We start from the raw sequence: 23572 nt of genomic DNA, 5'->3' as shown, positions 1-23572 counted from the left end.
AATTAATATTGAAGAGAAGCAAGCCTGTGATATTGATTAATTAGAACGGCACGTTCGCGCGCTTCGTGCCGGTCAAACACCTAGCATAGCTGCCAGACATCCATCCTCCGAGCAATGGACCCGACCCTTTCCTTATATCGCCGGGTGTGGGCGTCCCCGATATCTCGTTTCTGCACGTTATATTGATCTGACCTCTATTCAACTCTTTACCCTGAACAATTCTCATATCGCTAAAGTGCCATATGTATCTGTATCCTTCCCGTTCGCATAACAATTTTAATGACTCAGTTTTGAGTCACTCTAATATTTGATAGTCTGTTGCTCTTCGATAAAAACTGTCACAATATCATGCCTTTAACCATTGAAGTGAGCAGTGTGTTCACTCATATATTAAATTATGTCGAGTGACTTAACAATTATACTTACCATGTTTTTTTTGGTCGATGATGCCTCGGGACACAGATTCAGACGCTGAAATTCTTATAAAATTTGCCTGTATGGTCGTGTGGACTCTTTTTAAAATTTTGTGGGGTGAAATGAGTTTCAATCGTCTTGTTTTTGGAGGAAATCGAACGTAATTTTTGCCTGATAGGGTAAACAGAACTTGGGCTCTCAAATCTCAAATATCTGCCATGGTAAATGTCAGGTAATTTCTTCCTCTAGTGCCAAAATTAATATGGTGACCCTGTTTTTTTTATCTTGATTTTGAAAGACAAGAGTTCCATTTTCACTCACAAAGGCGTCACTTTAACTTTCAAATAATACTGTTTTATTGGTGCTCTGTTTTGTCTCAGCAGGACCGACGAAGTAGCCACTTTGGGGATGTGATTCCCCTGTAATCAGATATCGATTGAAATGTTCCTTATATAATTTTATGCGTCTGTGTGCTTTACTTTCATATCATTTTTTTATTTGTCCCTTCTAACACGAGTTAATGACTCCCCGCTCTTTAACCATAATCACTACCTATACGTCTCTTGACGGGAGAGTTTCACTCTTGATTTGATTCGTCTCTCTGCTGTATGTTTCTCTCTGTAAGGGATTAATCTTTCTTTAAGTTTTGTTATATATTTTCAGATCTTTTTGCACTGTTTCCTTATTTACATCTTCTTCCATCGTCAGATCTGGGCAAAACTAACAAGAACACATTTTGTAAAGCCCATCAGTTACATCCATAGGCTGGAATTTTCTACCTCAGTGTTAAAGAAAAGTGTAATTAGCCTCACTCCCAATGTCTTTATTGGATCCTGGTACATTCACCTTATTTTTGTCACTTTGCAAGTTTGAAAATATTCGCATGAAACGTGTGTTGCCATGACAGTTTTATATTTCATTTGTAAGATGGCGCTGATATAGTTAAATTCAACGGCTGTGTGACATCTTAATTATCCGAGCGGACAATGACACAAGGTCGCAACCCTCATAAAGGGCTTGCGGATTGTACCAGTCTCGACCAACGTCGTGACATCAGATGTAACCACTTATATCTATTAAAAGGTCTTGACCTTATAATGAACATGTCCGGACAAAAATTGGATGGGCACGTCAGCGGCCGGGACATGCGCCCTGCATTTGACACACCTGTCCAAGAGGGTTATATCTAATATATTAACCGCCGTTTTATCTCATCATTTTGTTTTCTAACATTTTTATTTGACATGTGAACAGGTAAACAAGTTATCCTCTGATTTATTAGTTTCTATACGGAGCTGTGTTTATCGTATTTTCAATAAATCGGTTCCCCTGCTGAATGTTGTTGTGCTAATGGTAGAGCTGACCTCACGTCACCTAAGTTGAGCAAACAGGTGTTACAAATTACCGTCTGACGCCAATGGTGGACTTCGTACCTTGGCGCAGCGGGCAACAACAACGCGGTTCAAAGATTGTGCCAACGAGTACCAATAGCCGTTGGATGTTTCATTAGGCGAGAATGCCGGCAGGCGACCGAGCACGTTCCGCGAAGCTTTCCAAACAGCCGTAATGTTTTTGGCGGTCGGAATGCTATCACAGTACATCTACAGAAACAGAAGAATTGAATTTCTATGAAAGTGCCTCTGGGCTATTTTCTTTTATTTCATGTGTGTTATGAAAAATCGAAACACATAAGTGTCTGTAATCTTATTACATACAAAAGCGTCACTTCCGCTGACGTGCGATGACCTAGTATCGGTCACGTGACCACTCTTCAAACGCCGCTCTGCGTAGGCAGCAACTGTGCGCAGTTGTTGGTAGCACGCGAATCGACGCTGGCGAACACAACACAACGCATTGAGACACAGAAGCGTTCACGTCCGCGGAACAAAGCTCTACGTTTGATGAGGTAGCATTGTGCAGTGTTTTTCCCCCCACAGTTAATGTCGGAGTGAAGATGTCGTCGCAATCAGAGCAATCAGTCACGAAAGACGGATACCTTTGGCGTTACGGTAAGTTATATATGAACAGTCTGAGATTTATGCATTTTTCTGAGACCCAATTCATATTGACATAAGGGCATTTAAACAGTCCCTGGGCCCAGGCCCAGGTCCACTTTACACCAAATCTGATTATGGTGGTTTATTGCGCAGACTGCTCGATTGCGTTGCGTCAGTTTTTTTGAGCACAGTGTATTTGAGTTGCAAATGTTTCTGTAAACTTGCAATTGAACATTAAATGCCACGGTTGGTCATATTTTTTTGTTTGTTTAATTTCGATCGAATAACGTCCATTCTGATAGAAATCGCCCACCCATGTACGTCATTTAAAAAATCAATATAGGTCCAAATTTATATGTTCTTTCTTTTGTGTGGTCGTTTTGGTTTAAAGGCGGTTTTCCAATTAAGAAATGGAAGTACTGGTATGTTACTTTGACGTGCGACAGCTGCAAAGGCGTTCGGCTGAAGTTCTTCGCGACGCCCGAGGACTCGACGAAGATGTCCTTCTCCTTGAAAATGTCGACGCTCAAAGTCGGTTCACGCTGCAAGGAGGAGATGACCAGGGCCCTGAAACACTTCGATCCGCTGGAATGCAACGGTCATGTGTTCGCCATAACTGGTTCAGACGGCAAGAGACACTACATTATGGCAGATAGCAGTCATGAACTTAGGTAATTTACTATACACATTTAAAACTGTGTGCAACCTCACTTGATATTTTTATCTCGGAACGTAAAACTTTCGGCTAGCGTTTCAGTGAGACGAAAATACGCCTCCACCCGCAGTGTATACACATATCGGGTTCAATTTAAAACAAATTAGGAACGTCCTAATTTGACGTTCGGTAGCCGAGATGTTTATTGTCGAAGTGATACTGGTTTTGATGCACGATAAAAAGTTGAAAATTGCTGAATCGTTTGTGTTGATAGTAAATACGAACGCGTTACAATAGGGCATCAGAGAGTCTTTGTAATGAAGCTGTGTACAGGAAACCCTATTGTTGTGCTTATTTGCCCCCTTTACGACAAACATTATGAACAACAACATCAGCCGTACCTGTTCTCTCACCTGGTTTCTCGTTCACGTATTTTGAAATCGTGCCATCATACTTCGCAATAAAACTGAAACAAGAATTTTATGCAGTGGCGCTGTGTATGATCAAATTTGTAGTTTTGCGGGGCATTTTTGTGGTATAGACAATTGGTCAGCCAATGAATTCACAAGTTTTCTTATCGTTTAACTTGTCGTTTAGTATCAGAATAAATAAGTTGAACTTGATAAATGAAGTAATCCCCGTCTCTTGTGGATTTCGATGGATCGCATCGTCACTTTGTTAAAAAGAGCAGGTCAACGAAGTCAAGGCAACGTTGTGTTGACTAATACTCTCTTTCTTCACGATTTTGGACAAGGCATTGGGTGGGTGTACTGGTATCAATAGATCAGTCAACGACCCCGAGTTAATTGTCCTGCCCTGATCGTGGAAGAGTGTAAACATCTTTGTTCAATACAACGTTGTAAAGTGTTTTCGTGTCAGTATCGGGAAAACACAAAAGGGGTGTAATTTGTCAGTATAACACGGTGCGCTGGTCGTCCGTCCTTTCTCCTATTATCGGCATTCATGGAAAACTGATATCACTCAGTTCAGCAAGACGCAGCTCAGAACGCGAAGTGCGTCAGGAAACCCCACCGAGAGCATAAGTGTGAATAACCTCTTGATCTGGGGCGTAAGGTACACCAGCCTGGAGTCTTGCCCGACCTACGCTAGATCTGACCCTTGATTTGAGATCCAGCTGTTGTTTTCAGCGTCGTGTCGAGCGTGGGGACTCACTTACATATTCTGCCTAAATTAACTTACTGCAACTCGTCAACAATTTGACGGGTGCTTAAATATGATATCATATGAGGCGCCTGTAGGGCTTCAATGCAGGGTTATCCATCGCCTGGAACCACGGCGTGGCGTTCTCTCATTAACTTCTGCGTATAATGAGGCCCATCCTATTTAAAATATATTTCTTTCGTTCTTTCTTTCAAACAGAGAGTGGTTGGAAGGCCTTCGTCAGGCTCACGAAGCCGTAGCGTTAGCTCGACAGCTGAAAGACAAACACAAACACAACACATGGGGCGTGCGCATGACGCCGAAGAAAACATTTCGACAATACAGCAGCACCGGTACCAGTAGTAGCAGCGGCAACAGCAACAAATTTTTCAGCGAGCCGGAGTTTGGCAGTCAGTACACCCTTCACAAAGAGTACCACCCTACCCTATACGGACTATATGACGGTCACCACATACATGTAGGTAGTGGCCTCAACACAGTCCCTGGCTTCCAGTTGGAAAATAAGGCATACAGTGACTTTGCCGATCTCGTCAGCCCCTCTGCCTGCTCGGACATTTCTGCCGGCAGCTTAGATTTCAGTGGCAGTTGCGGTAGTCCGGACTCGATTGCAAGCAGCACAAATAGTTGTGGCAGTGACTTCTAATTTTTGCTCTATATGAGAACCTTTGCTTCGGCGTCCCTTGCAAACGCCTGAGACTTTCTGTACACAGAGCGGCGTTGGACTTTGATTTCATCATATCCGCACTGCAAACCAGCTGACAGCGAATATTTTCTGGATACTTCCTGAATTTTTGGCAGCTTTATATTTTGTCATTTACAAAATCTTTTCCTCATTATTACAGTTCAGTCTGCTGCACTTTTTATCACACATGTTTGTGAGTTCATGGACAAACAGCTTAAACCAAATCAACAGACAATACAGCATGGCAGCACTTTTGGGACGACATCCGTGTGTGCGTCCACCGCTGACGATTTGCGGCAGGGCGACAAATATGAAACTTGTGTCGGTACGCGTACGGTCGGTAAATAATGTGACAAACAAATACAGATAATATTCGAGAAGTATATAATACTTATGCCAACAATGCCCGCCAGCATGTTTCAATTTTTAATAGGCCGCCGTTTTGCCCTGTCACAGGACAAAGCGTACGTGACTGAATATTAAATTTGCGTGTTGTAACATGTGGTAAATCTATTATGGGTATGAGTAATTTCCAATGTCCAAAATAGAACAACACTAAATTCTTCACTGAAGTTAATTCTTATGCGGAGACATATAAACAGTACAAATCTTCTAACCGAGTGTTTTATTTTTATACGGACGCACCTCTTGCGTACTGGTAATCATAATCGACGAACTTAACTCGCAGGACGAGTATCTGTGACACTGAATGTGTCATTAATGTTTTAAAAATGGTCGTGAGCTTTCGAGACCAAGTGTGACCTCGAGTGAACTTTCGTTCCCTCTGTCTTTTTGTTTCGAATATGCAATGCAATAAATGTATAGTGTTGTGTTAAAAAGTATCGACTTCAGTAAGTGTGGTGTGTTTACGATTTTCTTTATACAATTGAAAATGACGAGGGTTTTTTGTTTCTGTTGTATTTTCAATGTCATCTGGGGTGTCCTTAGTGCGGTGAAGGTTTTTATGTCATTGTTTGCCTAAGACGAGTTTGCTTGGACCCTGACCTGTGAAGGTCACGCAGCTCCAAGGTGATACTATTTATAGATAATATTTGTGCGTGTGTCTGCGTATACTCGTTATAGTCTCCAATTCACTTTGAACAACACAATCAAGACATTAACTCCCCATTAGCTGTAACATTTTGTTTTGTATCCTTTTATTTCTGTTTTTAAAATCCAGGTTCTTATTTAATTGTTCTCCCGAAATGATGTAGAAGTGCCAACACAGCCTGTGTAATTGAGAAACAGAAAAACAGACAGACATACAGACAGAGATATAGACAAAGAGAGAGCCAAATGTTTGAAACGCATGGCACTTCACTTTTCAAATGATTTCTCGATAATCCCGAGTTTTTGAGCCATGGCAGACGTTAACAAAGTAATCTAACAACTCGACCAATCACCAAAATTCGAAGATTTTTACTTAAAATACCAACGTTTCGGCAAAGCACACTTCAAGTTTCCGTCAACAGGGGCAAGGCTGATACACATGGCGGGAGACAACAGAGACTGTTATCGACCTTTTAGCCTGTCATCGGTATTTCCCTCAAAGTAGTAGCCTTACGAAGCAAAGGCAAATTGTGTTTTCCCGAAACGTTGGCATTTCTTAATAAAGATCTTTGGAAGATTGGAGACTTGCCAACCAGTCGTATGTATAGTGTTTCTGCCCGCGAGTACGCATGGTGGTGTTGTCATGAAACTGATCGTGCTAGAGAGAAGCTCAACAGCATTGGTGGAATTTAGAAAACTGAACATTGTGAAAAAGACCAAACAACTTTTTCACTCAGACGGCGGGGGTGTCAGAGCCTTGACATTGGTCGCGTCCTCTGCTAGTTAATTAAAAGTACATAGCGTGAAATACGCGATTACTCATTCTGTTAATCCAAGAGGACATTGTCACGGTCAGAAGTCAAGGCATATGTACGTGCAGTGCAGAGTGCATGAGAACATCTAGTGGTGATACTGCCTCATTACTTTGTTTTTCTGCCTGTGCCGATGACCTCCGTTCAGAATATGTAACCTGACCCTCCAGTGTGCGTCATCGTCATAGGATAACAATGGCTTCCAGGTATTGCGATCGCGTGTGCGTGAAAGCGGTTTCTGAGTAAAACTGAAAGGCATTAGACATAATTCCATTTTTATTTTCTTCCCGGACTCATTTTGTTTTCTTCCCGGACTCTGCAGTTTGCGCAAACAGTTTTGATTCTACGAAACTGTGGCTGTATTCCTCTATCCACGCTAAAACAAAACAATACCGAGTTAGCGATACTCGTGAACTGGCTGAGAGAACCAGTCAGCTGAAGTGTTAAGTGTTACGAATAAAAGATTTAATCTATCTATCTATCTATCTATCTATCTATCTATCTATCTATCTATCTATCTATCTATCTATACATACATACATACATACATACATACATACATACATATATATATATATATATATATATATATATATATATATATATATATAAGTGCAATAGCACGCTTTCTCGCGATTGTTTACCACTGCTATAAAACACATCAAATAAACCCTTCTTTTTGTTGTTTTACATAGAATTATTATATTCCTTAATTGGATGAAATATTCTAGAGTACTGAACACATAAAAACATATCATCAACTAGAACTGTTGTCAATACTTTGGTTCTATAAGACTGATAGTTTCGCTGTCTTCTACCCGTCGTAAGGATGTGGCAAGGTACAAGCTATTAGCCTGGCCAGGAAAATGCATTATTGACGGTGTGCAGTTTATTATTGTGTCTTGAACAAGATGATTTTACTTCGAACTACAAATTAGTTGTCGACAATATCATCATACACACACACACACACACACACACACACACACACACACAACACACACCGTTATGAAAAAGTGAACGCAAGACATTTCGACTTCATTTTGGCATTCAGACGAGAAAAGTATATTTCAGAGCCCCTTACAGTCACAGCAAAAAAGTCTAGGAACCATCAAAATTTACAGTCAATGAAACTCGTTTAAACAAGCTATAAACGAGAAGATTGTCGAAAGTGTTTCGACACGCTTGTGACGCATCCTCCATTTCATATGTCCTAAAGCGCTAGCGAAGGCGTGTTGTTGATAACATACGCATCTGTTACATCACACTCCTCGTTTTTCTCATGGGTCTGTGGTTACGTAAAAGAACCTATTTCTCGAGGGCATGTGTTACAAAAGGGAAAGCCCGAGTACCACGATGTTAAAACCTGTATTGTTCACTGACAGTGCAGGAAGTGCGTCAACTTTGTTATGCAATGTCCTACATAATAGGCATGGTGCCAATCTGATTAGATAGAATCCACTTTTGCGTGTTCTGTGCTGTTCTCGTTAACTGATATGTATATATTTGTTGTGAGGCAGTCGACTATCACCAAACGAGAACTGCAGAGAGCGGGCAAGGGTGGAAACGGCTCCATATCTACATTAGATTTTAATTAGACTGGGCACGGTACCTACTTCAACCTATTTTGATTTCCTCTTGTAAGGAAACTATGTAATGTCTGTGGGAACACAGAATAAGAAACTGTGCTTGGCATTGCTACAAACCGACTACGTTCACAGGGGAAGGGGGTTTTGAGAAGAATACCAAGGAATCTCTTTTTAATATCAAATTAATTGTTTTTATGCAGTGCGCTCATCCTGACAAGGTTAAAACATAAGTTATCCACAATTTTCTTCCTTTGACAATCGTCTTTCAAAATCAAGAATAAGACGTGAATCACTGAAATCGCAATTTTTTTCATTATAAAAAAACTAATTTTGACATATTTATAGTGGGTTTTGAAATTAAATATGGAAGCCATTGTATGAGTTAGCTCGATAAATCTCTAACGTTGTCAAATGTAGTCCGCATAGGCTGTAAACAAAATTACCTGTAAAACTTTCAGATTTTAAAATCCTGCCGATTCCGCAACTTTGCATGTCGTCGCCAATGTGCCACGAACAATTGAGTAGACGTGTGACAGTTTTCGCGGGAGAAAATTCAAACAGAAAGTAGAGGAGTACAAACGAACGAAATAAGTTACCTGAGGAGGAAAAACTCCGGACCCGTTTGCGTGTTATTGTGAGCCGTTTTATTTGCTTCTCCTTTTTATCGTTGTTTACCTTCAATACCTTTCTCTTAGCTTTGGATTTCCGACAAAGTTCCACCAACGTACATGTGACAAAGACTTTGTAAGTTCTGTGCGCAAAAATTGCAGAGATTTTTGATCCATCACCCTCTCTACAGATTTGAAAAGCCTCGTCCTCTTGATTCACCTTTCGAAGGATTAATAATCAATTGAAGCCACTAACGCATTTTGCGGAGGGTCACGAAATCAGTATGACCATTGACACTGTGACTGCAGTAACGCCGAATTGTAATTGGTCGCAAGATATAATTCTGCATTACGGTAATCAAAATTTCCACCCGCCCTACTTAATGACGATGAGTCAAGGCAAGCACAAGAAATGAAACTGAAACATTAAAATTCCATGTCAGAGTTCCACTGGAACATTGTGAGATGAAAACTATGCTCGCTTTTTCAGAGTTAAGGCCATTTCTGATTCGGACCTGATTTCAGAAAGGCGCTTTGTCAGCCCTGTCAGTGGGCCGTCCGAGTTGGTGTTGGGTCTGTGTTCGTTCAAAATCGACGCAAAGTTGCGACCGGGTCCAAATCTTGTTTGTAAACCGGGCCTTGGTCAAGTTGACACATTAACATTTGATCTAGAATAATCGCAATCATACCAATCCATAATCCAATAACACTAGGTCAAAATTTGTAAGACAATAGTTGTAAACATAGACACAAAACAGCACAGAACAGACAGTAAATAGACAGTACACAAACAAAGTCAAATCATGAAAGAAGATATATGGACCTCTGGCCAAAAGACCAATAAGTGATGTCAGGTGTTTCGAAAATAGAACTTGAATAGAACTTGATTGATATGTGGCTGAGAGGTGAAAGACTCAAATAATCCATGAACGCGGACCATTTTTTCTTATCTTATCACACCCTTGCCCCAGGCCAAGAGGCTGAAACCTCAATCAGTTTCATATTCAAACAAAAGGGCGCAGGAGGTTGCAGGAATGACCTGTGGAGGCGCTGTGTATTGCGGTCTCTGCTCGAACAAATTTTAAAGTCCACTCGTCAGTGAGCAAAGTGTGAATTGAAACCGGCTGTGATAACTTCATTATTGCAAAATCGTGCTTCGAAATTTGAATTACGTTAAGGAGTTAGCAATTTCTGATGTCTATATCTTGACTTTACCTAAATAAGATAATCAATACTGGAGGAACTATGTACACACACACTAAGACATAGGCATCTGAAAAGATATGTCCTATGTGTTCACACATGGAGCAAAACAAACGTATTCACACCTATTCCATCCAGGTTATAATTCTCGCTTTATATTTCTCATGACTGTCTCTGTTTATAAAAAGAGATAAAAAATACAATTTATCAAGTCTAATGCTCCGAAGAGCGTATGTAGTTTCCTTGATTCATACAGTTTAGTTCAAATGTCTGGAATGTATGGGACACAATGAAAGTACTGTGGGAAAATATGACAATGAACCACGTGATATCATATCAGTGAGTGACGATTTATCCTTTGTTCCCTTTCATTCCGGCTTACGTCGTGTGATTAAGACATTAATGTAGTTTTTTTTTTCATTTTTGGTTCTGAGGCACATTGCAGATATGTTAATGCACTGCGTTTGTTTCAATATGCACTGCTCTATCACGTGACAGACCATCGTGTGACAATCAAAAGTTACTGAAGAGCTACACTTCAATAAGCTTCTTTGACGATGTGATAAAATATTTAAAAAATCTTAAACACTTATGCTGAATTGAAAAACGATAGCAATGTTTACAGACAACATAACGGTTGGAGATTCATGACGAAAACAGTGAATCAGAATGCAAGAATAATTGATAAGAACTGATTCATGTAAGTCAACGGAATGGCACATTCGACAAATCTAATGTACACGTACACATTTTGCGAGAAAATACACAACATGTCTATCTCAGTCTTAGGATTACTATTAAATGATTCATTGCCACAATACCTACATAAAATCCAATATTGTAATGCTTGGAAAAGAAAACTTTCAGGTACTAGCAGGAGACGGCTTACATTTGATATATGATGACTCGATCCGGATACTATGTTTGGAGAAAAAAATCAACAGGAAAAAGATGAAAATACTCAAAAATTGCAACACTAAGTAAAATAATTGACATGAAACCTAAAAGCTTCCTCACACTATATTGTACGAAACCTTTTGACTATCATCTATTACTGAAATAAAAACTCTGAAACCGTCTAAATGTTTGTATAAGGACAGTAAAGTAAAATATAAATGGTATATATATGTGTGTGTGTGTGTGTGTGTGTGTGTAAATTATACGAAAATTGTATATTTGTAAAGTATACCGATAGTATATATTTCTCTGAGTGTCTGTCTGTTTGTGTGTGTCTTTAAAGAACACTGACATTGTTAAGCATAATTGTCACCATCCTTTGTACTTACTGCCGAGTGAAAAGGAGGTTTATATGTTCAATTGGAAAAGATGATGATACAACTTGTATAACAATTTCCATAGTTTTCGATAAGACTCAAAATAAAACTAACGCTCGAGATACACAGTAGAATATTGGTAATATGAAAAAGGTTCTCGCTATACCGGTAAATAAAGCATTGGGCATTCCTTCACCTGTAAAACGTAAACATTTGAGTTATGTTTCTCGTTCCCGGGGTCTCTGATCACATAAATGCGTATAGCGTGTACTGTCCCTTCGAAAACTCGAAAAAAAACGAGCTTATGATTTTAATATATGTACCTCTAGGTTATATTTTTAAAAGGCTGTTGTGATGTGATCAAGTCAATGAAACTTTCTACAAGAACACAACGGATCCAATGAGAGAGTAGAAAAAAGCTCGCTCGAGCATTGCGGTAAGACAAACATAGTCAATTTATACTCATGACTGTAACAAAAACGACACCCCGGAAACCTAATGAGGAACAACCGGATTATCGAACTCAGCCGCTGGTTGTAACGGATTACAATGCAATACTGCGAGTTCATTAGCAGTTTGGTCTGGTTCATTGGATGAATGATTGACATCATCAGTTGTACTCCATTTTTTTGTTCGACGACGTCTTCTTATAAAGATGATGATAACGATGATCGAACATCCTGAGAAGAAAAATATAACCACGCTTATCTTCTATGGAACTTTCTGATCTATATCTTTTCGTATAGTTGGTTTGAAAATAAGATACTTTTATAGTAGCAGTTTGCACACATTTAGGCGAAATGGCTGGTAGATCATTCTCGATATTCATTGAAACCTGTGGATGTCAACTGTTTTGGAGTCTTCGACACTAACAATTCTGGCAATAAGCTATACTTACCGATTAACAATGCAAGCATTGCACAGCCAACACTTATTTCCGTGGCATGGCCTTCCATGGTCTGTTTGGTCTGAAAGGAAGGTTTCAAATACATTAGTCTATGCCAAACTACATTTCAGAACGGCATGGAGTGGCAAAATAAAAGTCAGAGAAAATGGCATCGATGAACTCAGTTTCAATTTGATGAGTGCATTTGTGATGTACATATGTGTACAATTATTCTTGATAACAATCGCAAAAGCCATAATTATTTCCGATAAAATATTTTTGTTAAAATGAGAACATCGATGTCAAATCTCCTTTCGACTTTAAAATGTGAATGATTATTCTCGGACAGTAAAGTGAGTTGTTTGTGATTAAACATTCATACTAAAGTTAGACGGCAATAAGACTGCAAAATGCTGTCAAGAAAAAGACCATCATTTACCTTATATAATAGACAATGAACAAAAGCAGTAAAATTCGTATTTCTTGAGATTTTTTAATGTAGCATGCATACATTCTGGCATAGATACATAAGTGTGCATTAGTACAAACATGTAAACAAAAATGTATACATGTATATACATACGTATGTACGTGCATACATACCTACATACCTACATACATACATACATACATACATACATACATACATACATACATACATACATACATACATACATACATACATACATACATACATACATACATATGATTGCCTTACGATATACTGGCATGTAGAAACACAGAGACGGCATAAGATCAATGACATCATCCGTTTTGCAGTAATAAAATGCAGGGATAACAAACGTTTGACTGAAGTTCAGTACGATTTACTTACCTGGGATTCTGTGATATTAGTCGGGGTTGGCTTGAGAACAGGAACATTACCTGTCAAATATATGGCAAGGCATAATCGTTTTACCGTGACCAATAGAAACCCACACCCCGATGGACTAAGATGGAATGTGTCACACGTTTCTGTGTATTTCTGTTTCACACTACGGCGAGTGTGAGAGAGAAGTTCCCAAACGAGGGTAGGACATCCCATCTCAGCCCGTTGGGGTGTGGGGTAATTTTTCTCGCGTCCCTTCAATACTTGAGAAAATTGCAGTTATAGTATTTTACCTTTAGAAAACACCATTGTTATTAATAACTTTTTATTTTAATCATTCCCCTTTGAAAACTTATCCTTCAATCATTATTCTTTGAAAACTATAGTGCACATCCACTCATATATTATGCTACACGAAATATAGTTATACTGCTAAAAGTTTTCTTCTCACTGCTCTTACAGCATAATATTGTCACTGACGGGGAGTGCACAACCCAATTCATTTTGAAACGCGCCGTCTGCTCACGTTATAGTTCTGGTTTTATACTATGCGACCGCCAGTTCGTCAAATAATACACGCGGATTGGGCGCGGAGAGAGCAAAAAAACAATTAGCATTCGTCAAACGAAAACACGTTTCGCTCGTGTTACAATACAGAGTACGAGAACAAATCGATGCAACACTGGTGTTCCTACACTGGCAGCGTACTAAGGATGTGAGAAATAGTTGTGCTCCCTTGACTCAAATTAAAAATATTGTCAGTTTCTAAATTTTTGTGTATAGTGTGCTCTGATTAATTATTACAACAGAAGGAAAAAGGAAAAGGGGTTTCCCGCCCTACTTTTGAGTTAGGGGTAGTCCTCAGTACCCTTACCAAGCACTTTTTAAAAATATAAACATGGTTTTTCTCATTCTCTGATGATTCCAACAGTTACAGTGCCAGAGTTTAATGTCATTTTCCTTACTGCTGCATTATTAATTTGCGCTCTATGTAATTATATCAACGAAAAGAAAAGGAGGTTGATGTCCTATATTTTGAGTCAAGGGGTCCAAAAGCACCGGATCCAACATGGTTTTTACTATAAACCGGCTTCTTTTTACTATCTTTTATTTATTTTTTATTTATTTATTTATTTATTTATTTATTTATTTATTTATTTATATATTTATAACGAAAAGAAAAGGAGGTTAATGTCCTATATTTTGAGTCAAGGGGTCCAAAAGCACCGGATCCAACATAGTTTTTACTATAAACCGGCTTCTTTTTGCTATCTTATTTATTTATTTATTTATTTATTTATTTATTTATTTATTTATATATTTATTTATTTATTTATTTATTTTGATAGATTCAGCCAAATGCACACCGCAAACGTTTTAGGGAATCCGATTTTTGAATTCGTTGTTCTCCGATTTATTCTTACCCCAATGATAAAAAGAAAAATGCTGGTTACTATATCATGCTTTGAATTGGCTTTCCTGAAGCACTATTAGTCAATGATTTGTAAACTACAACGAGGCTTTTTTCATAATATTTTGACAAAACACATCCAAAAACGTATACCGAATATTTTCATTCTTACAATTTTCATAAATGTTGAGTAGGATAGAGTGAGTAGAAGAGGAAAATGAGAAAAAAAAGAAGCTTACTTTTTGAGGAATACTTATAGAAAAATACCAATCTCCTTGATTTTATGCAGTTCACACTGCTTTAAGAAAGTTTCAGCCCTCAAGCAATGTAAGGAGGTAATTACGACTGAAGTATTGTATTTCCTGCAGTGTATAATTCTAAAAAATCCTTCATAAGTGACTTTAACATAGTGTGAGGATAAAATTGTGTTGCTGACCACTCAGTGAAGGTAAATAATGATATATTACCAAGAGCGCAATGTTGGGTTAGCATTATGTCAGAGGTCCTTTTGTACAGAAAGGAATAATCTTGCCATTTTATCTTTCACGGTGGCACCATTTTTGAATTTTATTTTCAAAATGATTTTGCATTTCAAGTTTTAGGTAAAGTTTCAAGAAAATAACAATATTAGAAGGATGCATTTCAACATGCAAATCTATGGAATTGGCTGGCCCTGCGCTATCCATGGGTACTGATAATCGTTATGAGTGTACTGCTTGGAGAACACTGAAAGAATGTCATGTACCCAACATAAGGTATCATTGGGCTGAGTACCATGGTGAGGCATTTCACGACACATATAACACCACAGATGTGGAAGCAGTGGGCTGTCAACGGTTACTGTATTACAAGGCAACAAGAGCGGTAACCACGCACGACTCGGCCTTACTGAGTTAGCCATCTATCCAATCGAAATCGTTTTTAAAATTCCATAGTTAATCTTCTTGAAACTTTGAAAAATACTATAGTGCAAAATGGTATTATGGTACAAAGTTCAAGATAAATGGCAAAACTATTTTTTGTTCAAAGTAAAATCTACCGGAAAATATTGATGAAATGTTACTTATTGCTTCTATAGTAGAAGTATTTATTATCTTCTACATGATCATTAACTCATTGGTACTTCAGTTGGGTCAATCTCTGCATATGAACTCTTCAGAATTTTAAGCTGCAGGTGAAATTTTTAAAAACCTTAGTTTTAAGAAACTAACAACACTTCAACCTGAATCATTTAATACATCTTTGAAGCCAAGTGTGCCAATAGCAATTTCAACTTCAAGAGAAAGCAAACAATGAGATACACTTCAATGCAGTAAACCTCAAAAAGTAAAACTGCTTGTAAATGTCTTTTTAATATTTAATAGTCTTTCAGCTCAAACACTACAAGTCTAACACGTGAAACTACCCTAATATCCCAAATGAAAGAATACTATTAAAGTAATCTAGGATCATGCCCTAAATGAAACAAATCAAACAAGTCACTCACATTTGTCGACATCTGCTGATCCTTCTACGTTTGTTGTGAGACCGTCGGGGCATGGAATACAAGAGGAACTGCACATACTGTGTTGATAGGTACCAAACGGGCAAGGTAGACAAAAGGAAGAATTGACTGCATCGGCTCTGTACTGTCCTGGGGCACAACAGACTATTCGTAACAATCAAGAGAAGAGGTTATCCATGAGAAGAGAACATGACAAGAACAGATACTGATGCAAGAATATTCACTTAAGATGTAAAATGACAATTTCGCCTGGTTGAGCTGTACTTTTCTAACTTTGTGTTTGTTTAGTTCGGCAAATATGAAATATGCTCAACACTATATGATAGTGCTTGAGATCCTACCAGTAACCAGTTTCAGCTAGTGATGTAGAATTTATCTTCCTTTCTTAACCTGCTACAGTTACTTTATTCAATAATATCTTCATTATATTACCACCAAACATAAAGCATTTCTCAAGCAGTAAAGTGAAGATTAAAGTGACCTTTATTTTAAATAAGCAAAGGACGTACATTTGTTCATCGGATCACGTAACAACCTGCACCCCAAAACTCAATAGGGGTATTAACATTCAATTGGTTGAAAAGTATCTGGCATCTCGATGTGTAAAAATTTGCTGCAACCAAATAAATTTCCGATAAAGAGCCTTACCACATAGGAATATCTTTGTGTCATGACCATGATAACCAGCGGGGCATCTAGCTGCAAGATTGCTCCATGCCATAGTCCCACTCTTTAAACTTGCTCTGCACCCATCTTTTTCAAACATCACTTGTTCTTGAAATGATGCTTCTTGTAGAATATTGCCAAGTACCGATAGCTCTTTCCGGGCAGTTCCATGCATAGACTCAAGTTGCTCGTAAGGACTGTCAACAGTAGAAGTGATAGGTGGCATGTTACCGGCTAAAACACTGAATCGAACTTCGCCATTGATTTCAACTCCCTGTCCAGTTCTTCGTACTGCCAAATCAACAACCCTCTCTGCATCAATTCCGAGAATATTTTGAAGCCTGTTACCGATTGCATCTTGCAGGTCGTGGAGTGGTAGACTACCCTCCATGGTACTTGTGCCACAAGTCGAGACATGGTCTTCATAAAGCACGCTGTCATAAAATTCGAATGACGCTGTCAATACAGGAACAGCAAACGATGTCCCCACAACCGTTATTTTGAATTCCTTCGATGTATCCTTGCCAGCAACGTTTGAAGCTTCACAGGTGTACGAGCCTGTTTGGCTAAGACGAGGCTTCTCAAGGAGTAAAAAATCAGCTTTAACATCAAGAGGCATGTATGTTGACTGTGCGGATGCGAAAAACCATCGAATGGATGGAAGAGGCCAGCCTGTACTATTGCAAGACAAAACAATTGGTGGTTCCTCACCTTCCAGTACCACTTTATATTCTGAAACCGCTGTTATTACAGGCACCTTGTGAACATCCACATAAACCTCTACAGATGTTATATTAACAACATGGTTTCCCGCTTGACAAAAATACCAACCTCTTGAAGAGTCGGAAACAGTAATGAGATGGAGTTGTCCTACCAAAACGGCTGAAGAAATGATTCGACCATCTTTATACCATGTGTATGAAGCCATAGGATCAGCTTCTGCTGTACAAAACAAAGTTATGTTGCTACCTTCTAAGGTCGTCACACTGGATGGCTGCTGTATGATTGTTGGTGGAGTCGCGCAGAAGATTTTTAATTCTCTGGATTCCTGAAGAAGGTCTAAGATCCCAGCTGCCACTGCTTCAGCGTCTGCTATTCGAAGACTATCATTCCTCAAAACTGCAAAAAATTGCTGCTTTGCATCAATTATCAAGGATCTCATTGTTGTGGCGTTTGGTAAATCAACATTTTCGTACAGATCGTACATTTGATCAAATGTATAGAAAAGGCAATCTTCGAAGGAGGCACATTCGTCTTCCGTAAACACCTGTGCTGTGTAATTCATCATCATCTGTTTCCATGGAGCTAAGATGTGATAGTCAGATGCAGAACTGATCTCCGCCAATGTGGTGTCCTTCACTGTGACGAGGGCATTGACAGACTCATTCACAACCGGGTTTTCTGTGATGTTCACATCCGTGATTGCCAGTTCAATTTCCTCTTCTGTTAAATTGTAATTGAAGTATGCTTCTGTCACGTTGATACCGGTGTTATTTTTCTCAATATTCGTAATGTTTTGTATCATATCATCGATGCCATTAAGAACATCTGAAGCATTTCCCATTCCATCATTTGAATCGAAAGCAATGTCGTAAAGGACTGTCATTGCTTCTGTAAGGTAATCTGCCAATTCTTCAAATATGATACATTTCTCTTCAAACATCGTTATCCTCAGTTCCGTTTCTTTGTCCTCGGTAACAACGGTTTCAGTTCCATTTTTAAACACGTCATTGAAAGGTACCTTTACATGTAATGTGTCGTTGTTGAAATTACTTTGATTGTAACTATTACTGATATCACCAAACCCACTTTCTATGGAACGCCTCTTGCGAAACGGCAATAGGAATTCGGCGATGGTCTTTATAATGGCAACTGCTGCGTTCCATACGCTCTCAAGAAAGTTTTTAAAATTTATCGTTACCGATAAATCTCTCATCCCTAGCCGGAACAATTCAACTTCTATGCCAACGTCAAATACAAATATGTTGAATGTCGACACCTCAATTTCAAACCAAGAGCGTTTGATATCAACAATCGCACCTAAACCATAACGCACAATAAATTTAAACACTTCGATTCCTGCGGCAACTAGAATTTTAACAGTTTCCAAGGCTTGTTGTGCACCCCTTAATGTTTCTTGTGCTACTGTTAATGCAACCTTAGCCAAATCGAAACCAACTTTTGCGATTTCGAGTACAACTCGTGATTTGTCAACTACTATTTGAGCAGCCTGGACGAGAAGTTTCGTCGCATCGAATGCTAGCAATGCTACCCCAACAGCTGCTTCCGCTATCTTTAGAACCACGAATGCTAGAGCTCGGATAGCCGCACATATTACATTGGCACCAATGCAAATGACATCAGGAATTTCGAACATGCAACTTGTGGATCTCAAACATGGGTAATGTATTGTAAAACCCCAGCCGCTTTTAGTACATGTTTCCCATTTTACGCCAGGAACACAAAGTTTCTTACAAGTTCTTATTTTGCAAAGTTTATCAATATCGCGTTGTTTTTCCCTCAGCCAGTCTTTTGCTTCCTTAACCTTGTCTCGCATTGAATCCAATGAATCTTCGACCTGCCTTAGGGCATTCACTGCAGAATCAAACCAGATATTAGCCTTGTCAACGTCTGCCTTCCTTTTATCCAGCCAAGACTTACCATCTTCGAGTTTTGCAATAGCAGTATCAAGGGAATCCTGGGCCATCGTCAACCTGTCATTTGCCGTTTGCCCAAAATTTTCAGCTGCCCGTGTCAATGCTTCACTCATTGCCAAAGGAAATGATCGCGTTCCAAAACCAAATTCACCGGCAATCATCCACATTTGATCTTGCCAAGGGACCATTACACTTACCCGTGCACTAATAACTGCATAACATATATCCCAAATATTCCCCTCCACTTCAAAGAAGACGAATTCCTGATTGATGAAAAGATTGGCCTCTGAACTTATCAGCCCGAGAATTTGAATACGGGCCACAAAACGAAAGATGAAGGCAAACCTCTCCAGTGACAAAGCAAGCTCGTGCCCGACTTGTTTTATCATGATATAATCGCCGACCCTTGAATAGACAGGTAACACGACCAGCCCTCTGACTGCAATTTCATCCTCTAGATACTGATACACATGGCTAAATTTACTACATTGTCCCAATTTTGATGATGCAACTAATTCAACCTCTACGAGGCCAAATTCCAATCCAAATATTTTCAGCTTTGAAGCAAACCGGAAACCTACACCTGACAACCGTTTTTAAGGCTCAACATGTGATAAAGGTAGTTCTTCACCACCTTATCGATGCGCTTTTTTGTCTCATTGACGTAGCTTTCCATGTAAACTATGACATCAGACTTCAGGTGGTGTGACCTTGTTACCAATTCGTTTTTAAAGTTTTTCCATGATGTTTGAAGGCCATGAACTGAAGTCTTGAGGGGAGAGACAATATCAGGAATATCTTTTAGCATGCTTGTTGGCAGACTACGAATGGTGTTCTCAATTTCCGTTCGTAACTCTGTTGCCTGTGTTCTTAAGTTAGAGAGCTCCTTCGAAATTGCCTGATCCAAATGACTGTGCAACGATGTGGTGAAGTTTGTGATCAAATTGAGTAGTTGTTGAATGTCTGGTTTTAATGCATTTATGAGTGGTGTAATAATTGAATCATCAAAAGGCATGCTACTTATTTTGTCAGAGACATCATAGTTCAGAAATGCGGATACGATAATATCGATACGTGGCAAGAAAAATTGAGCTAATGGAGAATTTCCAAAGGGCTGTATGTTGAACAATAGATTCAAAAACAGCCCAGGTGGATCGGCGGACTCGCCACACCATTTTCTCCCAAATCCTGCAAATCAAGTAAAAGCAGAAATATCGATATCAAGAGTATTTTCAACAACACATCATTAATGACCAGAGGCATATCCTTCACTGTTTTAAAGCATCAACAATAGACAAATCCAATAATCCATAACTTATGGAGTAGTTTGCAATTTTCCTTCTCCATTAAAACCCTTCAATTAATTACATGTAATAACTTATTAAATTATAATTCTGCAACTAATACCACTGAGTTTGTCGGTACATCGTATTCAAGATGTGCTTTAAGTTTCAACATCGAAATTCACGTTTACCTATTCAGTCACGTAAATCATCACGAATATCGAAATTGACGTTTACCTAATCAGTCACGTAAATCGATGTCTCTTTTAAAACATTATTTGGCGAACAAGAGGATATGCAGTTTACTTATATTGAATAATGTTATTATTTTGAATAATGTTATTATTACTATTCAAAAAACTCTTTCTTACCGCCAATAGAGAGGTAGCCAATGGCCGTCGCTCTAAGTGCTTCAAAAGAAATATCGACCTGCTGGCCAAAGATCTTCAGTCGAAAATGTAGGTTAAGTCCAGCCTTGAACAGTATCAGTGCATCCCAACGGGCCACTAAGATGTGAGTAAGGGCCTGAATAGTTTTGTGAACAATTAAAACAGTATCAACAGGTACCAAAAATTAAATAATACGATATATTTTAAGATTTTCAAGAATTCAAAACGATTCACGTATTGTGTACGTCATTTAAGAATCAATATGGCACTCCTCATTTCCCGACTGAAACACTTATACAGATAGAGCTATCTATTGCGGAAACTTTACATTACCTTTTCCAAATCCTGAACAGACAACATAATGGTTAACTGGCCGTCTACTGAAAATCCAATCTTACCATCGCCGTCGTCGTCCTTTGAAACATGGAATTTCATCCAAGCATTATATCCCAGTGGTTGTTCGTAGGAAAAGTAATGGTCACCATTCCACAGTTCAACATCGGTCTCAATCGGACTAAGCTTTCTACTGTAGGAAAGTCCGATACCCCCGAGTGTTAGACTCCAGTTTTTATCAGCAAGGAAGTTCAGAAAAGAAAATGTCGCGAGGTCGATTCTTGAGTCCTTTGGAAACATTAAAATTACAGTTCCGAGGAAATCGTTACATATGTCTACAAGAAGACAAAACTTCCTGCCTACGAGGGGGTCTGGCAGTGACACCATCTCTCCAAATACAGACACATTTGCATTTCCTTTGAACTGGAATGTGGTATAAAGGTAATCATTGTACACAGGGGCACCCCGACAGGAAGAAATCCCGACAAGGTCCTTCCCCTGATTCATACTTGCAGAAATGTCATTAAATGACACGTACTCCATTCCACGGTATATCAGTTTAATCCAGTCCGGCAACTTTTCGACTAACCCAGCAATAAAGGTGCGAAGGAAAGAGTCGTTTTCGATGAACTCCTCAATATCATAAACTGTAACATTGAAATCAGAACATTTGGCTTCTGTGTTTTGATTGGAATTTATCACAAGGCCATCACCTTCTTTGATCGTTGTAGGTAAAGCCTGTATGGTAAACTGCCAAGTTGTTTGAATTATTTGAATACCCTTCAAAGATATGGGTAGCCGGAAACCGCTTACATCGAGAAACACTATCCCAAGCGTGTACCTCACGTTGCTGTTTCCTTTCAGCTGATACCATGTTGATGTTGAAGACAATGCTAAGAATAGCGTAGATGGAGCCGGGCACTGGGAAAGGAACTCGTCATGACAACCCCAGGGTAGTGAAAAGTCTGAAATATCAAACTTTTCAAATGCTGAAAGGACCGACAAATAAAACTGTGCTTGCTGATATGCTCGAGCGCTTGAGCCAAACAGCTGAAGTACAGCTGTTAATTCCCCTGATTTCTTAGGTATCACCGTAGTTTGCAGGGACGTTTGCTCTGATGTAAACATTAGGGTGGGTGGAATAAATTCTACGTGATCGCTCATTGGAACAATTGTGAGATCGCTATCCGGTCGGGCTTCTATGGTGATGGGATATGTTTCACCAGCGATCAGTGAAGGCATCTCTTGTACAGTAATCACTCCCATTTCACAATGTTGACCTTCGTATCCAGAATCCGTGCAATCACATGCAGGGGTATTATCTTCAGAAGGTACACATCTACCATGACGACAAGAATGAGGCACACAGATATCTGAAGGAAAGCCAAAGACATTAATGCAATTCTTACAGCAAACAACGGTACAAAAGAGCAAGCAAACAGACGATCAGATATTTTAGTTGTCTTTTTACTGAAGGAATAATAAAGCAAAGAACATTTGACGAAAATAGCCACAAAATTAGTGATGATAATATGCATTGCTACCGATATTTCAGAAGCCAACCAACCAACCAACCCTTGCAAGTTATTACGAAAAGTAAGATTAAAAAATTAAGCAATATCTCTCCAAGTCGAAGTAAAGGTGATTCTGACAAAGCAGACTTAATAGGGACGAAGTTTTACATGAGAAAGACCTAACAAAGGTCTACTTGCGGTCTCTGGTTAACTTTCATATTTTAAACATATTCTGTAAAAGGTATGTGGTGAGGATATTTTATTAAAAGGTTAACTTAGTCTCACTTGAAACGATTAAACAAGTCAATAGCAGAAATTTCTAAGATTTTCGGCCAATTGGCATCATTACCATCACCATTGTCGTCGTCGTCATTTCTTACCTCGACAACTCTTGCTATCTTGAGACAAGACAAATCCAAACTCGCATGAACATATGTAGCTTCCATTCGTATTATGGCACTCTTGATCACATAGATCAATTCCTTCTTCACACTCATCCATATCTATGAAATTGTAGGTTAAAAGAAAAAAGCAAAGAATACCTTCCACAAGCACACACTGCAGGTAGAAACGTCTGAATGGCATGTCTATGTCATTCTGAAATACAGGTACAGCCAACAACAGTTCGTACAAG

General features: G+C 39.0%; 3 protein-coding genes across 3 annotated transcripts in view; 1 reads left to right on the top strand and 2 right to left on the bottom strand.

Annotated features, from left to right (window-relative positions):
- The first annotated feature begins 1837 nt into the window (after positions 1 to 1837).
- LOC139143878 (uncharacterized) lies at positions 1838 to 5772 on the top strand. The gene is made up of 3 exons (XM_070714466.1): positions 1838 to 2423; positions 2803 to 3082; positions 4447 to 5772. Exons 1-3 carry the CDS (start codon positions 2369 to 2371, stop codon positions 4889 to 4891), a joined length of 780 nt encoding a protein of 259 aa, XP_070570567.1. The 5' UTR covers positions 1838 to 2368; the 3' UTR covers positions 4892 to 5772.
- A 6017-nt stretch (positions 5773 to 11789) lies between these two features.
- LOC139143875 (uncharacterized) lies at positions 11790 to 19808 on the bottom strand. The gene is made up of 5 exons (XM_070714463.1): positions 16745 to 19808; positions 16079 to 16240; positions 13188 to 13237; positions 12365 to 12434; positions 11790 to 12146 (listed from the first exon to the last, which is right to left on the bottom strand). Exons 1-5 carry the CDS (start codon positions 19806 to 19808, stop codon positions 11962 to 11964), a joined length of 3531 nt encoding a protein of 1176 aa, XP_070570564.1. The 3' UTR covers positions 11790 to 11961.
- A 188-nt stretch (positions 19809 to 19996) lies between these two features.
- Positions 19997 to 23572, bottom strand: part of LOC139143876 (uncharacterized) — a 62974-nt gene continuing 59398 nt past the window's right edge. The window contains exons 15-18 of the mRNA XM_070714464.1: positions 23319 to 23441; positions 21425 to 22797; positions 21074 to 21227; positions 19997 to 20607 (exon numbers count right to left, since the gene is read on the bottom strand). Coding sequence (XP_070570565.1) covers positions 19997 to 20607; positions 21074 to 21227; positions 21425 to 22797; positions 23319 to 23441 — 2261 coding nt within the window. The remainder of the gene's footprint in view (positions 20608 to 21073; positions 21228 to 21424; positions 22798 to 23318; positions 23442 to 23572) is intronic.

The sequence above is a fragment of the Ptychodera flava genome, chromosome 11, assembly GCF_041260155.1.
Source record: "Ptychodera flava strain L36383 chromosome 11, AS_Pfla_20210202, whole genome shotgun sequence".
Lineage (NCBI taxonomy): Eukaryota > Metazoa > Hemichordata > Enteropneusta > Ptychoderidae > Ptychodera > Ptychodera flava.
This window is presented reverse-complemented; position numbering and strand designations above follow the sequence as displayed.

Excerpts from the sequence above, each read along its gene's own strand:
- LOC139143878 (XM_070714466.1), top strand. The coding sequence starts at position 2,369 with ATGTCGTCGCAATCAGAGCAATCAGTCACGAAAGACGGATACCTTTGG. Across the intron at positions 2,424-2,802 it reads CGGATACCTTTGGCGTTACG|GCGGTTTTCCAATTAAGAAA; the intron begins GTAAGTTATATA and ends TTTGGTTTAAAG. Across the intron at positions 3,083-4,446 it reads GATAGCAGTCATGAACTTAG|AGAGTGGTTGGAAGGCCTTC; the intron begins GTAATTTACTAT and ends TCTTTCAAACAG.
- LOC139143875 (XM_070714463.1), bottom strand. The coding sequence starts at position 19,808 with ATGATAAAACAAGTCGGGCACGAGCTTGCTTTGTCACTGGAGAGGTTT. Across the intron at positions 16,241-16,744 it reads CACAAAGATATTCCTATGTG|TCTGTTGTGCCCCAGGACAG; the intron begins GTAAGGCTCTTT and ends TGTTACGAATAG. Across the intron at positions 12,147-12,364 it reads AATGCTTGCATTGTTAATCG|GATGTTCGATCATCGTTATC; the intron begins GTAAGTATAGCT and ends TTTTCTTCTCAG.